This window comes from Aquarana catesbeiana, linkage group LG08, assembly GCF_042186555.1.
Source record: "Aquarana catesbeiana isolate 2022-GZ linkage group LG08, ASM4218655v1, whole genome shotgun sequence".
Taxonomy (NCBI): domain Eukaryota; kingdom Metazoa; phylum Chordata; class Amphibia; order Anura; family Ranidae; genus Aquarana; species Aquarana catesbeiana.
The window spans coordinates 283,884,204-283,899,769 of record NC_133331.1 but is presented as its reverse complement, the minus strand read 5'-3'; the positions used below and the strand labels follow the sequence as shown (position 1 = coordinate 283,899,769).

General features: G+C 44.8%; 1 protein-coding gene and 1 pseudogene across 1 annotated transcript; both read right to left on the bottom strand.

Annotated features, from left to right (window-relative positions):
• The window catches only part of LOC141106760 (uncharacterized), a 66,391-nt pseudogene extending 65,079 nt beyond the window's left edge, over window positions 1-1,312 (bottom strand).
• Window positions 1,313-3,750: 2,438 nt separating this feature from the next.
• Window positions 3,751-14,046, bottom strand: LOC141104589 (uncharacterized). Its single transcript, XM_073594211.1, has 8 exons — window positions 13,754-14,046; window positions 13,299-13,418; window positions 13,041-13,175; window positions 12,831-12,954; window positions 12,623-12,714; window positions 12,316-12,531; window positions 10,558-10,699; window positions 3,751-5,309 (listed from the first exon to the last, which is right to left on the bottom strand). The coding sequence occupies exons 2-8, from the start codon at window positions 13,392-13,394 to the stop codon at window positions 4,216-4,218; spliced, it is 1,899 nt and encodes a 632-aa protein (XP_073450312.1). The 5' UTR covers window positions 13,395-13,418; window positions 13,754-14,046; the 3' UTR covers window positions 3,751-4,215.
• Between the last annotated feature and the right edge of the window lie 1,520 nt (window positions 14,047-15,566).

Below are 15,566 nucleotides of genomic sequence, written 5' to 3'. Positions count from 1 at the left end.
TCCCAACGCACACAAGTGGATGCTGAAGGGACCACCGGCTGGAACAGTGAATAGTCAGAGCGAGAAATGTCACCAGCACACCATGGATCTCCAGAATGGGTCCAAAGCTTTAATCAGCGATCACATTGTTACAGCAAATCGCAATGTTTCTGAGTCACGCTGGACCCCTTCATCGTCACATGCCTGATGAAAGAGTCCTGCGTGTCTCTGAAACATTGCTATTTGCTGTAACGATGTGATTGCTGAATAAAGAATTGGACCCATTCTGGAGATCCATGGTGTGCTGGTGACATTTCTCATGCTCCCAGAATCCTCCCCACCTCTCCATTCAGCTCTGTGTATTAATAATAGAGATAAGAGTGATGTCATGTGACCTCCCAGAATCCTCCTCATCTCTCCGGTCAGGTCTTTTTTATTAATAGAGATAAGAGTGATGTCATGTGACCTCCCAGAAGCCTCCTCACCTCTCCGGTCAGCAGGTACATGATTTCCAGGGTGAGATCTAATATCCTCTCAGTCACATAGCTCCGGTCCTCCTCCATCCTCATTGATGACATCATGTGATCCATACGAGAATCTGATCTCTGTAGACAGATATTATAGTGGCCTTGTTAATCATTATAACTCACATACAAGTGAAGATTAATTTTAAAGGCTAAGTACACCTTTGGAGCAAGTTACATGTTAAATGTGTTCAGGGTGTAATATGTGTTTGGGGTGTAACATGTAGCATGCTTAAAGGTTCCCTTTCCTGTTAAAGCGAGTGGAGGGTCCTCTCCCCGCACCCACTGTCTTATTTCAAAATGCATGTGGCTGTGCAGGGATCGGCTCGCACAGCCATGTCATTCATTCACATCAATCTGTGAATAAGGAAACGAAAAGCCACGTCTTCCACTATGGCAGACAGCTAGTAGTTCTGAATAAACTGTGAGGGTGCTGATGAGTGCTCTCTTACTTCATTGACACTTAAGCTCTTTTCACAGAAAGCCTGTATGGTAGTACGGGCAGAAAGCAGCAGTAAGTGTCTGTAGGAGCCTGAAATCTGCTGATCATGAGTGCAAAACTTTGCAGGCTAAATGAATGCACTTTTTTTCTGGGTGTAAATATAATATAATATCTTATTACCTCCTCTGCTGCCAGTTCCAGCAATATCTCCTCTCTACTTCCTCCCGCCTTCTCTCTCACCCGGCCAGGACTTCCTTTTTTGAACCCTACACCACTTCCTGTTTGCATATTACCTCACTTCCTGTCTAAATGTCACCTCCTTCCTGCAAGTGACATCACTTCCTCCTTGTTTGTGGTACTACTTCCTGGTTCTGACTTCTGATTGTGCTTCTCTCTCTCTGTGTTCCACCATGAATTGTCCTTCTGTTCCACTCCATATAATGGGAAAAGATCTCCTCCTTGACAGCAATGTCATTAACCCCTTCCTGCCTAAGCCTTTGTCTGACATTTGTTGCTTACAAGTACAGCGGTCTTTCAAACACAATTTGTTTGGGAAAAATACACTTCTATGGATTAAAAAGAAAAAAGTAAAGTTAGCCCAATTTTTTTTATATAATGTGAAAGATGATATGCCGAGTAAATTTTAGAGGAGGTTAGGTGACACTTTAAAATTTCCCACAGGTTACATGTTTAGAGTTACAGAGGAGCTCTTGTGCACTTAAAAGTATTCAAAACGCCAAGTTTGGCTGTTTTGAATGCTGTCCTTTTTTTATTTTGCGCCTTTAAGTCTTCTGTAGACTGGAAGTGATATCATGACATCGCTTCCAGGTTACTAGATCTGAGACCCAATCAAAGCTGATTCTGGCTTCGGTCTCCAGCCAGCCGGCGGTTGTGCCAGCTGGTCGATCGGGCCTTTCCGGCGGGATGGGAGAGCCGCGGAAGGGGGGCATCCCCCTCCCACTGCTTGGGATAACAGCCAAGCGGCTTCTTAGCCTCATCGGTTGTTATCCAAAGAAAGCCAACCACCGGCTCTTTAAAAATGGTACAGGTGTGATGCGTGCAGCTGCATGCATCACCCTGGTATAACCCCTTTAAAGCGGAGTTCCGGACAAATATCCACCCCTTCCTATTAGAACTTAACCTCTTCAGAGGTGGGGTGAGAGAGAAAAAAAAGGGGGAAGAGGAGGGTGAGAGACAGGTGTCTGAAAGAGGTGGGGGGAGAGAGAAGAAAGAAGTGGGGTTAGAGAAAGAAAGGGGAAGAGGAGGGTGAGAAAGACAGGAGTGGGAAAGAGGTGGGGGGGGGGTAGAAGGAAGAGGTGGGGTGAGAAAGACAGGAGAGGGGAAAGAGGTGGGGGGAGAGAAAAGGAAGAGGTGGGGGAAAGAGAGAAAGAAGAGGTGGGGGGAGAGAGAGAGGGGGTGGGGGATAGACTTGGGCAGAGTGATTCATTTTAGTGATTCTAATCAATTGGATCAGTTCAGTGAAATGATTTGAATCACTGAATTGACTCACGACTCATTTCCTCCAAGCTAAGATTAAGGATCATAACTTCAGTCCTGTGATACACTCAGTCAGTACAGTCAGCATATTAGATGTTAAGTAACTTTATTGTGATGTCTGTGCGATGCAAATTCAACCAGATCTGTATGGCTGAATTCACATCACATTCAGACCAAACTCGTGCAGGACCCTTTTTTTGGTCCGCACCAGAATTGGATCGCATGGGAGTTCACAAACCCATGCGATCCGATACCAGTCCGAATAGACAGTTCGCATTGTGATATGCAAACCGATCTGGGGGTGTCATTAACTTTGTATTGGCACTTCCAGCAGTTCGCAATCTCATAAGGCAGTGTGAACTGCCTGTGAGTCAGGTGCGATGTGTGAACCGCAGGGTTTCCCACATGATCGCACCAATGTGAACCGAGCCTCATTCAGAGACTTCTCACAGCAGATCATGAATCTAATGTGCTCTGATGAATACCTCATAGATTCGGGAGTCATTGCGCTCTTCTGGCTCACACACAGATCATGAATCATTCTCCGACAGCTCTCCTCCACCACCCACATTACATTCTCCGACAGCTCTCCTCCACCACCCACATTACATTCTCCGACAGCTCTCCTCCACCATCCACATTACATTCTCCGACAGATCTCCTCCACCATCCACACTACATTCTCTGACAGATCTCCTCCACCATCCACATTACATTCTCCGACAGATCTCCTCCACCATCTACACTACATTCTCCGACATCTCTCCTCCACCATCTACACTACATTCTCCGACATCTCTCCTCCACCATCCACACTACATTCTCCGACAGATCTCCTCCACCATCCACACTACATTCTCCGACAGATCTCCTCCACCATCCACACTAAATTCTCCGACAGCTCTCCTGACCATCCACACTACATTCTCCGACAGCTCTCCTCCACCATCCACACTACATTCTCCGACATCTCTCCTCCACCATCCACACTACATTCTCCGACATCTCTCCTCCACCATCCACACTACATTCTCCGACAGCTCTCCTCCACCATCCACACTACATTCTCCGACAGCTCTCCTCCACCATCCACACTACATTCTCCGACAGCTCTCCTCCACCATCCACACTACATTCTCCGACAGCTCTCCTCCACCATCTACACTATATTCTCCGACAGCTCTCCTCCCACCATCCACACTACATTCTCCAACAGCTCTCCTCCACCATCCACATTACATCCTGGCAGATCTAGCTAGATCCATAAGCACATTTTCAGCATAACCGCAAAAATAACGAGCAGGCCAGTTCTTGTTTCTGCATTTTATTTCCTATGTATTGCTTCCCTTGCTTGCTCCGTATTAATACAATTGTCCATATATTGTCACAATTGCTGATTTGTGGCTCCATGTATTGTCACAGTTGCCAGTGTGTTGCGCTCCTATTGGGATATTTTTATGTTGCCTTCTTTCCAAGTATTGGACTCAGTACTGTACATATTCCTATAATTGTTTACTTGTACGGAACTATAAAACCACATTGTTTACAACTTGAATATTTTTCAATGGCCACAATGTACTGTGATTTGCATTTATACCCAAGAGGAGACTCAACCCATCAAAATCCATCTACAAATGAAATATACTTTTGCCAGGATGTACTTCTTAATAAACTAGTTTTCTTTACCCTACAGTTGTTGTTTGAACATTTCCACCCTTTTAAAAGTCATCATATATGTATTACTTTGATTTCTAATTAGACTTCTTTTATCAGTTATACATCTTCCGCAGTCTGAATGCACTGAGGACCCTCTGCCATGTGTCTTTTCTGGTGTGTAAGAAATAACTTTTTCCTAGTGAAAGATTTCCCGCACTCTGAACACGAATAAGGACGATCACCCGTGTGAATTTTTTGGTGTTTAACAAGATAATCTTTCTTACTGAAATATTTCCCGCACTCTGAACATGAATAAGGACGTTCACTTTTGTGAATTCTCTGGTGTGTAACAAGGTCTCTTTTACAAACAAAAGATTTCCCGCACTCGGTACATAAATATGGACGTTCGCCTGTGTGGCTTCTCTCATGTTTAACGAGGCTCTCTTTGTAACCAAACGTTTTCCAGCACTCTGAACACGAATAAGGGCGTTCGCCCGTGTGTGTCCTCTGGTGTTTAAGAAGGGCCTTTTTCTCAGTGAAAGCTTTCCCGCACTCTGAACATAAATGAGGACGCACACCCGTGTGAATTCTCCGGTGTTCGTATAGTGCGCCTTTTCGGGTATAACATTTCCCGCACTCGGTACACGAATAAGGACGCTCGCCTGTGTGAATTCTCTGGTGTACAAGAAGATCTTTTTTCTTGGAGAAACATTTTCCGCATTCTGAACAGGAAACCGGACTCTCAACCATGTGATATCTCCGGTGTACAAGAAGTTTTCCCTTGTCGGTTAAACATTTCCCGCACTCTGAGCATGAATAAGAACGCTTGCTTGTGTAAATTCTCTGATGTCTAAGAAGGTTTTTGTTTTCAGCGAAACATTTCCCGCACACCAAATATGAGAATAGATTGTCACCTCTGTAAACGCCTTCTTGGGGTACAGAAGGCTCCTTGGGATTAGAAGGATCTGTTGATCGATCTGCAGTGTGGAAGCTGAAACAGATATTGGCAATCATAGTATGTGATTGATGAGAAGATTCCCCCTGATCAGAGGGATCCATTGATGTCTCTGGACAGGAAGGTCTGTGATGTATATTTTGTGTGTTTGGATTTTCTCCTGGAGGATCCTGAGTGATGGAACCATCTTCGGAGTTCTGATCAGCAGATAACAGAAGATGTCTCTTTGAGGTATTCCTGACATCACATCCATCTGCTGGAAAGAAATTTTTAAATTAAAAAAAAAACCTAGCTTATAACTACCATGCTTTTTAGCATTTAACAATTTCCCAGAGTTCTACCATGAAATTGGATACAAATAGTAAATTATGAAAACAAACCAGTTAAAGGATATAAAACAGCTCTAGGATGTAACACAACCTTGCATTTGTGAAGAACAAGAAAGTTGTGATTTACAGGAAATTGCTGCCACGTTTGATACCTTTCTGCCAATAGGAAAGCCTACCTCCTGAGAGAAGGTTATAGGGGGGATTTCAAACAATGGTTTGAAGGGGAGGACCCGAAAGTATGAATAGAAATCAATCAATAGCCACTAGGTATATTATGCCTTTGATTGTGTCCAGTGTCCACCTTCCCAGAGGCAAAACTGTCAGGGCTGGGCTCAGCCCTTCCTTCTTAGAGCTGGCCGCTCAGCTGTCGGCTAATTGCCAGCTCCTATCTCTCCACAGTTACTCAGCTGTTGATGATTTCCTGCTCGTCAGTCCTGCCTACTTAAGCCGTCCAGTCCAGAGGATCTCTGCCTTTGCCTTGGTCAACACCACATAGACCACATTGTCCTGCGTTTTTCGTTTTTAAAGACTTACTTTGATGTGAAAAGTGTGGCGTGCATTTATATTCAGCCCGCTTTACTCTGATACCCCTAAGTAAAATCTAGTGTAACCAATTGCCTTTAGAGTCCACTTGTGTTCAAATTAATCTCAGTATAAATATGGCTGTTCTGTGAAGCCCCTCAGAGGTTTGTTAGAGAACCTTAGTGAACAAACAGCATCATGAAGGACAAGGAATACACCAGACAGGTCAGGGATAAAGTTGTGGAGATGTTTAAAGCAGGGTTAGGTTATAAAAAAATATCCCAAACTTTGAACATCTCACGGAGCACTGTTCAATCCATCATCCGAAAATGGAAAGAATATGGCACAACTGCAAACCTACCAAAGACATGGCCGTCCACCTAAACTGACAGGCCGGGCAAGGAGAGCATTCCTCAGAGAAGCAGTCAAGAGGCCCATGGTAACTCTGGAGGAGCTGCAGAGATCCACAGCTCAGGTGGGAGAATCTGCCCACAGGATAACTATTAGTCGTGCACCCCACAAATCTGGCCTTTATGGAAGAGTGGTAAGAAGAAAGCCATTGGTGAAAGAAAGCCATAAGAAGTCCCGTTTGCAGTTTGTGAGAAGCCATGTGGGGGACACAACAAACATGGAAGAAGGTGCTCTGGTCAGATGGGACCAAAATTGAACTTTTTGACCTAAAAGCAAAACGCTGTGTGTGGTGGAAAACTAACACTGCACATGACCCTAAACACACCATCCCCACCGTGAAACATGGTGGTGGCAGCATCATGTTGTGGGGATGCTTTTCTTCAGCAAGGACAAGGAAGCTGGTCAGAGTTGATGGGAAGATGGATGGAGCCAAATACAGGGCAATCTTAGAAGAAAACCTGTTATGCCCTGTACACACGGTCGGACATTGATCGGACATTCCAACAACAAAATCCATGGATTTTTTCCGATGGATGTTGGCTCAAACTTGTCTTGCATACACACGGTCACACAAACTTGTCGGAAAATCCAATTGTTCTAAACGCGGTGACGTAAAACACGTACGTTGGGACTATAAACGGGGCAGTAGCCAATAGCTTTTGTCTCTTAATTTATTCTGAGCATGCGTGGCACTTTGTGCGTCGGATTTGTGTACACATGATCGGAATTTCCGACAACGGATTTTGTTGTCGGAAAATTTTATAGCCTGCTCTCAAACTTTGTGTGTCGGAAATTCCGATGGGAAAATGTGTGATGGAGCCCACACACGGTCGGAATTTCCGACAACAAGGTCATATCACACATTTTCCATCGGAAAATCCGACCGTGTGTACAGGGCATAAGAGTCTGCAAAAAGCTTGAGATTGGGGCGGAGGTTCATCTTCCAGCAGGACAACAACCCTAAACATACAGCCAGAGCTACAAAATAATGGTTTAGATTAAAGCATATTCATGTGTTAGAATGGCCCAGTCAAAGTCCAGACCTAAATCCAATTGAGATTCTGTGGGAAGACTTGAAAATTTCTGTTCACAGACGCTCCCCATCCAATCTGACAGAGCTTGAGATATTTTGCAAAGAAGAATGGGCAAAAATGTCCCTCTCTAGATGTGCAAAGCTGGTAAAGACATCCCCAAAAAGATTTGCAGCTGTAATTGCAGCGAAAGGTGGTTCTATACAAAGTATTGACTGGCTGAATACAAATGTACCCCACACTTTTCACATATTTATTTGTCATTTTATCATTTTCCTTCCACTTCACAATGATGTGCCACTTTGTGTTGGTCTATCACATAAAATCCCAATAAAATACATTTACGTTTTTGGTTTTAACATGACAAAATGTGGTAAATTTCAAGGGGTATGAATACTTTTTCAAGGCACTATAACACGTGTGTGCGTTGCACTGTTGGCGGAAAATGGTTGACAGGATCCTGGAGCAACGTACGGTATTAACATCAAATTTTGCATAAAAATTGGCAAAAGTGCAAGTGAAACTTTAGCTCTGTTAGAACAGGCTTATGGTGAATATTCCATGATGTTTAATCCCTCAATATCAAGTCAGGCTATTTAAGGATGTTGGGTGGACTTGATAAAGGAGGCCATGCCCTCTGAAGTATGTTGTCGTAGCAACAACTCACACACCCTATTAGCAGCCAGCTGCAAGCGTCACATGACCCCCAAGCACATTTTCCTGTGCATGTGAATTGCCAGCATGCATGAGATCAAGCACAGCGGTGACTGCATTCGATCCAGGACTGCTGCCATATCGACACTGTCAGGTGGAGCTCCTATCAAGGGTGGTGATTGATTTTGGGGCACAGTACCGTGGTGGGGAGATGTGATTGATGAGCTCGGATTCATTTTTTCTTGTGAGTGCATTTTTATCTATTTTTTATTAATAAAATAAAGGGTATTGCACCAGAGCCTGTGCACTCTTCTCTCTTATTTGTGTATTTCATAAAGAAATCAAGTGTTTTTGAAAAGTATTGGCGGTTTAAGGAGGGGAGGAAAAATGTCCATAATGACATGAGAAGTGGGCAACCAAAAACGAGAACTACAAATGCAAATGTGGAAAATGAAAAGTTTATGGGAATCTGTTCTGAGGAAAAGACGGGAACTCTAACCTGACAAGTGGATTCTCCACCACGACAATGCTCCTGCACATGATGCGTTAAGTGTTTAGCAGTTCCTGACCCAGAAATACTTCCGAAACTTTGCAGGAATGAGAAACTGAGAGATCACTCCCTCTGTACAGAGCTCTGTGTCGTTTCCCAACTTTTGGTTGGACTGCAAGCCGCAGTCCCAACCCTGCGCTGCCTTCTTACTTCTGGATAGGCCCTCACACAGCCTGGCAGCCTGATGCCCCCGGGATAGGCCCAATCTCTGGCCTAGCAGCCCGGGGCAAACAACACACGTCCGCCCAGACGGCGGTCCGGGTGGCACACAAGAACCCGGGTCACCTAACCTCCCCCGAATATATAGGCTCTCCCAGCAGACCAAGGGATTCAACAAAACCCCTGCCCATTGGCTTAAGATACCCCACATACCCATAACCTGACCTTGAGTTGTCCTTCCTAATCTAATACCTGCAAGTGCCCGGCCACCTGGTGGTAGAAGAGGAAAGTACAACCAGGCCAGACTTGGGGAGAAGTCAATAGCTACTCCTGACAAGGAATTTGGTGAAGAGCTCCCTGACTAAACTCCAGGGCGCTACATATAATAGATAGATTAATGCATAGCATTAATCTATCCACAGCCACCGCAGCCACCCCCTATTCATGCGTCCGGATCCTTTTAGGATTCCGGGCGCCATGAGCCCACCCAGGTGTTACAACAGCGAATGAACATTTGCTGTTGAAACACTGATCCTCAATGCAGCCAATCAGAAGCGGGTGCGAGACCCGATTTCCAATTGGCCGGAAAGAGAAGACTCCCGATTGGCCGCCGAGGAGGGAGGAAACGGAAGCTGCCGCTGTGATGACCTGTGCCGAGCAGGGGAACCCACCAGTGAAGCGATGGGGTAAGTGCTACCAACCAACTGGAACCAGTGCGCCCCCCCCATGTACCCTGGGCTCGGCTTGTCCATCTGTGGGCCCAGGACTGACATAGTGGGTGGTGCCGGATATAGGGGAGGGAGCAGAGTGGACATTCTCCTCTCCTCCTTGTTGCTGATCTGGAAAAAATCGTGTTGGATGTCACCTCTGGGTCCGCCTCTCAATGTCCCATCCCCAGCCAGCATACCCGGGAAAGAATATAATGCAATGCCATCTGTACTGCATTCCATTCAGAGGAACACAGGGGAGACATGCAGAGTCATTTACATCCCATATGTCTCATTAAAGACAACCTGGCACCAAAAAAAAAAAAAAAAAAAAAATCAAATAGGGGATTTTATGTCTCCTTTGTGATGCACACAACCGGTGTGATTGCACACATCTGATCAGCACATCCCGGTCGTGAATCATTGGCCCGAGATTTGATGATAGGCTCCCACTGTGTACAATCACAGCGGGTGCCAGGCAGAGGTGTGCCCAAAACCTGGAAGTTGGCAGCGACGTACCAGTACATCGCTTTGCCTACAGTGGTTGCTTGCCCGCACATTGCGGATGGGAGGTCGCCAAGTGGTTAAGGTCACAGCAGATTCTAGCGTTTTCCATGCCGGGAATTAAATTGGCACACCTCATATACCCAGGAGTTAAATATTCTGTTCCACAACGAATCCTGGGAAAACCTGGATTTACCAATCCAGGTTTTATAGGGATTTATTGGGCTCAACAGCAGACTTAAGATGTTCTTTTGGTTGAACTCAATGGACGCGTCTTATTTCCAATCTCACTAGGATGGGAAGTTCTCTGTATTGAACAAGGTTGGCACAGAAGTGAGGAAATGTGATTGTCAAAAGCCTTCATTTTTTTCAAGACAATAGACCAAACATTTGTATGTAGGTCATATGATTAGAGTTTATTCGCTGCAAGTGATGATCCTAATGCTTATCTGGAAATGACGACCCCTTCATCTTACAAATTTCAACCTCTCTTCCCAACTCCGATGGTCCACCATTTATAATTCAGTCTCATCTTTTCAGATAATCTGAAGATCTGATAATTATCTAATCATTTTTCTTAAACTACAATCCCTATACTAAAATTGTGAACCGTTTCTTCAATAGTGCCTATACTTACTTGTGTTGATAGGTAGAGAAATCTCATCCTCTTCACTCTTCATAATCATCCCAACCTCCTCCATGGACGGCTGATCACCCCCCATATCCGTCTCTACTTCTTCCTCTTTAACCTCAGCTTTTATATTTATCCGTTCTTCACCCTAAACCCCAAAATAATAAAAAAACATCTATTAAAGTCAATCTCTAGATGGATATAAACAGGGCTTTTTTTCAGCTCAGTTCCACCACCTCTGGCTCAGGCACTCTCCTCCCTGCACACCACTATCACTTGTAAACACAGAAGCCTGGCTTCTTGTGTTTACAAGTGACAGCTTGTCTCCCAATGGCTCCCAGAGATCTGATCTCCTGAGTGGCCCCCACTGAATGCAGGATGGTGTCAAGGGAGATTCAGGTGCCCGGGGTGAAGTGCAGATGCCGACACCCCCACTGAATGATCTCTCTGCAAGTGAGAGAGGTGGAGCCAACTACAGTGTGTGGGTAGGCACTAAAGGCGACTGGGTGCTTCAGCCTAATACAGAAACAAAAGTAAGTGGTGGAAGATGGTGGAGCTTTTAAGGAGGTGGGGAGAAGATGGAGGGCAGAGAATGGGGGGTATTGCATGCATGCAGAGGTCAGAGCTGAAAAGGGGTGAAAGTTAGATGTGGATGGGGGGGGGGGGGGGGGGGTGCAGAGGTAAGCAACTGTGGAAAAAGGCTAAACTCTGCACTCTGTATGCAGCACACCCCCAAACACTGCACTCTGTTTGTTCCCCCCACCTTCCCGAACTCTGCACTCTGTATGTAATGCACTCCTTTAAGACCCTCCCACTGTTAGTGACATTTGACCACACCCACTATTTGATGCGGTCTGAAGAGTGTGTGTGTGGGGGGGTCTTTTGAGGGGCTCGTGTTAGAGTTACTGTACCTATTTCTTGAGAAAAAAGCCCTGGATATAAAAGACACAAATATATTCAGTTCTGTATTCATTAATACACAATTAAAGTCATTTTTTTTTCTTTTTATAATACCAGTAGTGTAAGTACCTGAATGTGATCTGGTATCAGGCTCTTGCAGGTTCTATACAACAGAGCTCAGACTAGGAGAGGAAGGCAGCACTGAGAGCCAAGCCGCTGTGCTAAAGTGCTAACACGGGAGGAGACAGCAGAGTGACAGAAAGATGAACTCATCAGTCTGCTGCTTCTCCTTTCACTGTTCAATCACAGGTTGGGGATAAGACATGACCGGTAGGGGTTACTGACCTGCAGCAGATAAAAATGGGGTTTTCTACTCATTTCATGTGAGCCCTTTGCCCTCTGGGAGCATCATCACGCCAGTCTGAACACACAAGAGCAAAGAACAGCACTGCGTCATTTAACACGCGCTCGCCATTGGAGGAACAGAAGGAAGAAGAGGATCTATGATGTCATGTGACTGGACCCAAGAAAGTTTAAAGAAATGGCCGCACACCGCTGTAGATCAAAATCCTTTTTATTTGGACATCCCAAAAACTACAGGAATCAGAATGCTGGGTAGACACGTTTTGCACACTTCACGTGCGCTTAGTCATTAACTGGACTCAAGACCCATGGAAGAAAGGCAAGTACTGTATGTTCATTTTCAAAAGACAAAAGTGGGGGTGCACCAAGGGAGAACTAGAAACAGAGGACGTGGTGGAAAGGCAACACTTTAGATGTAAAAGTAAACCAAACAAGAGACTACCTTGAAGAATGTGATTTTGCAAAGTTCAGAATCACTTCTTCACTCTTAGTCCCACCTACCTGATGGTGAGGGATGGTGTGATCTTCCTGGGTGGAATACGGGGAATACAGAGGACGGGGACATCTCTCTTGTGGGTTTGTGTCACCAGATGGATCCATCATGACGTTCTTGAAGGGGTATTTCTGTCCTTCTAAAAACTTCTCCATCACGCCAACCTCATCCTCCTCCTCTTTTATCTCTTCTTTAATGTGTTTCCAATCACACTGGTTTATACCCTGAATATTTTACAAAAACAAATTTAGCTTAAACAATATAGCTACTGAACATGTCAAAATGTGAGTATCAGCTATTATCTTTCTACTTAACCTTATGCAAGCTGGTGTGCTTTTCCATTGAGGAATCCCGGGAATACAGAGGACGAGGACATCTCTCTGGTGGGTTCCCATTACTGGATCCATCTGTAGGAAACGCACACACTGACTGAATACATTGTTTCTATGTGTTTTTCAGATGATGGGGGATCTAGGGGGGCCCTCCGTACTGCTCTCTCCTTTACAATAAAGTCTCCTCTTACCCGGTGATGTGAGGGGCGGCTGATTCTCCATCATGACGTCCTTGTAGAGATCCTTGTGTCCTTCTAAATACTCCCACTCCTCCATGGAGAAATAGACAGTGACATCCTGACACCTTATAGGAACCTGACACACACAATGATATAGTCACCATCCAGACACATCCCTTGTCTGTTACTGGATAATGTCCCAGAATTCCCGGCACCGCTCACCTCTCCTGTCAGCAGATCAATGATCTTCTGGGTGACTTCTAGAATCTTCTTACGTTTGTTTCTCTTGAGCTTCAAGGAGTGAGGTGAAGGCACTCTGATGGTTAGATGGTCACCATACTTCACTGGAGGAAAACTCTGCATTGAAAGAGCAACAATAATAATGTCATGTCCAGAATCTTCCTCACCTCTCCAGTCAGGTCTGTGTTTTATTAATAGAGATAAGAGTGACGTCATGTGACCTCCCAGAATCCTCCTCACCTCTCCGGTCAGCAGGTAGATGATCTCCAGGGTGAGGTCCAATATCCTCTCAGTCATGTGACTTGGGTTTTCCTCTGTCCTCATTGATGACATCATGTGATCTATACAAGACTTTGATCTCTGTAGACAGATAATGCAATGGCCTTGCTAAACATTATAACCCATAGACAAGTAAAGAGTCATTTTAAACCCTCTTTCCAACACAGAGGGAGGTTTAGAACTACAACAATTTTTTTAATATTTTATATTCTTTAAATATATATTTTTTATTTATCGTTATTATTACTGTGGTGAGAAGTTCTATTTATAAAGGCATTATATGTCTTTCTCTCCATCTCTCAGTGTGCTTGCGTATCCCCATCTGTTGAAGATAAGACATCACAGTGACTATGGAGGAAGAGGACGGACATGATGGGGGGGTTACTGGGTGTAAATATAAAATAATTTCTTATTACCTCCTCTGCTGCCAGTTCCAGCAATGTCTCCTCTCTACTTCCTCCCGAATCACCTTTCACCCGGAACTTCCTTTATTAAAACCTTACATCACTTCCTTTTTGTATGTTGCCTCACTTCCTGTCTACACCTAATACCACTTGTTTGTGATATCACTTCCTGTTTCTGACTCCCTGTGTCTGTACATGTGAATTATTATAAGACAACATGCCAATGGTTAACAAATAAGAACCACCAAATCCTGTAACCATCTTAAAAAATTGCAGATAAAAGCACAGAAAATGAAGTATGTGAACTGCTAACTTGTGTCAGACTCTCATTTGCTCCACTGTAATTAAAGAGACGCGCCTCTAGCCCCCTACCAAAAAATTCAAAGTCAGCAGCTACAAATAATGCTGACTTTTAATATTAGGACACTTACCTGTTCAGGGATCCCGCGATGTCAGCACCTCAGCCAATTTTTCCATCGCGGCGCGGCCCACCGGAAGTGTCAAAAACAGGTCCCCGCTCCCCCGAAAGGTGTTAAATGTGGCAGCGGAAGGGGGGAGGAAGCAAACGAGCGGAGGTTCCCCTTTTTGGTGGAGCTCCGCTTTAAGGAGTATTTTGTGAGTGCAAGGAATATGACATACGAGGTGTGGTAATTTAATTCCGGCGGAGTAGCACTATGGTCAGCCATTCACACTCAAGCGTGGTTCTGGAATGTTCTAACTTGCACTCACCTGGGTCACAGACCAGTGAACCAGCGTTGCGCTGTTGGTGGAAAATGAGTGACAGGAATCTGGAGCAATGGATTAACATCAAATTTTGTGAAAAAATTGGCAAAAGTTCAAGTGAAGCTTTTGCTCTGTTACAACAGGCTTGTGGTGAACATTCATGAAGAAATCAAGTGTTTTTGAATGGCATAGGTGGTTCAAGGAGGAACAGGAAGATGTCCGCAATGATGCAAGAAGTGGGAAGCCAAAAACACAAAGGATGGATGCAAGTGTGGACAGAGTGCGAAGCCTCGTATGCTCAGATCGAAGACTGTGTATGCGAATTATGGCAGAAGAATTGAACATGAACAGGAAAACACTGTGGCAGATTCTACAGGAGGATTTTCGCAAATATGGTGCCTCCAATACTGACAGAAGGTCAAAAAGAAGGTCATCTTCAAATTTCATCTAATCTTTTGAAGAATTCAGAGGTGCTGGATTTTTTTTTTTTTTACTGTCCATTCCAGGAATTAAACCTCGTGCACGCGTGGTCTATACACAAGTAGGCTTATACTCTATTTTTACACACCCAGTACTCAGTGTAACTTAACCACCCCCACTTCTGGCCATAGGTCTTTTTCTCCCTTGTTGTCCCTCTTACCTAAATTCTTAATTTGGGAGGTATGCCCTGCTATGTAATCTTTTATGTAAATACTGAGGAGGAGCGAAGGGGAATACTGTAGAACAGTGGTGCCCAATCTCAGCTCTCAGTGAAGCCTTGTTCACGTGGGGCTTACTAAAGCGTACGCCTGTGGACAGCCCACGTTTTCCAGTGCAGGCAGATGCAGTGATGTCAGATGGGATGCAGCGGTTGCATGGGATCAGATGCTGCACCCAATCGGACATACATGTGGGTGTATGGCCCCGAGAGCAGACAGTGTGCATTTAGGGCCATACAACTGCACAGATGTCAGAATGGTATCCGTGTCTTTACGCAGCTGCTAACCCCAACATCACTAAGGCTGCCTGCATGGGGAAAAGTGGCCTTGCAAGGGTGTACCCTTTAGTTTTCCCTGTATGAATGAGGTCCTACCCCCAATAACTCATGTTTTCAGTATTTGCT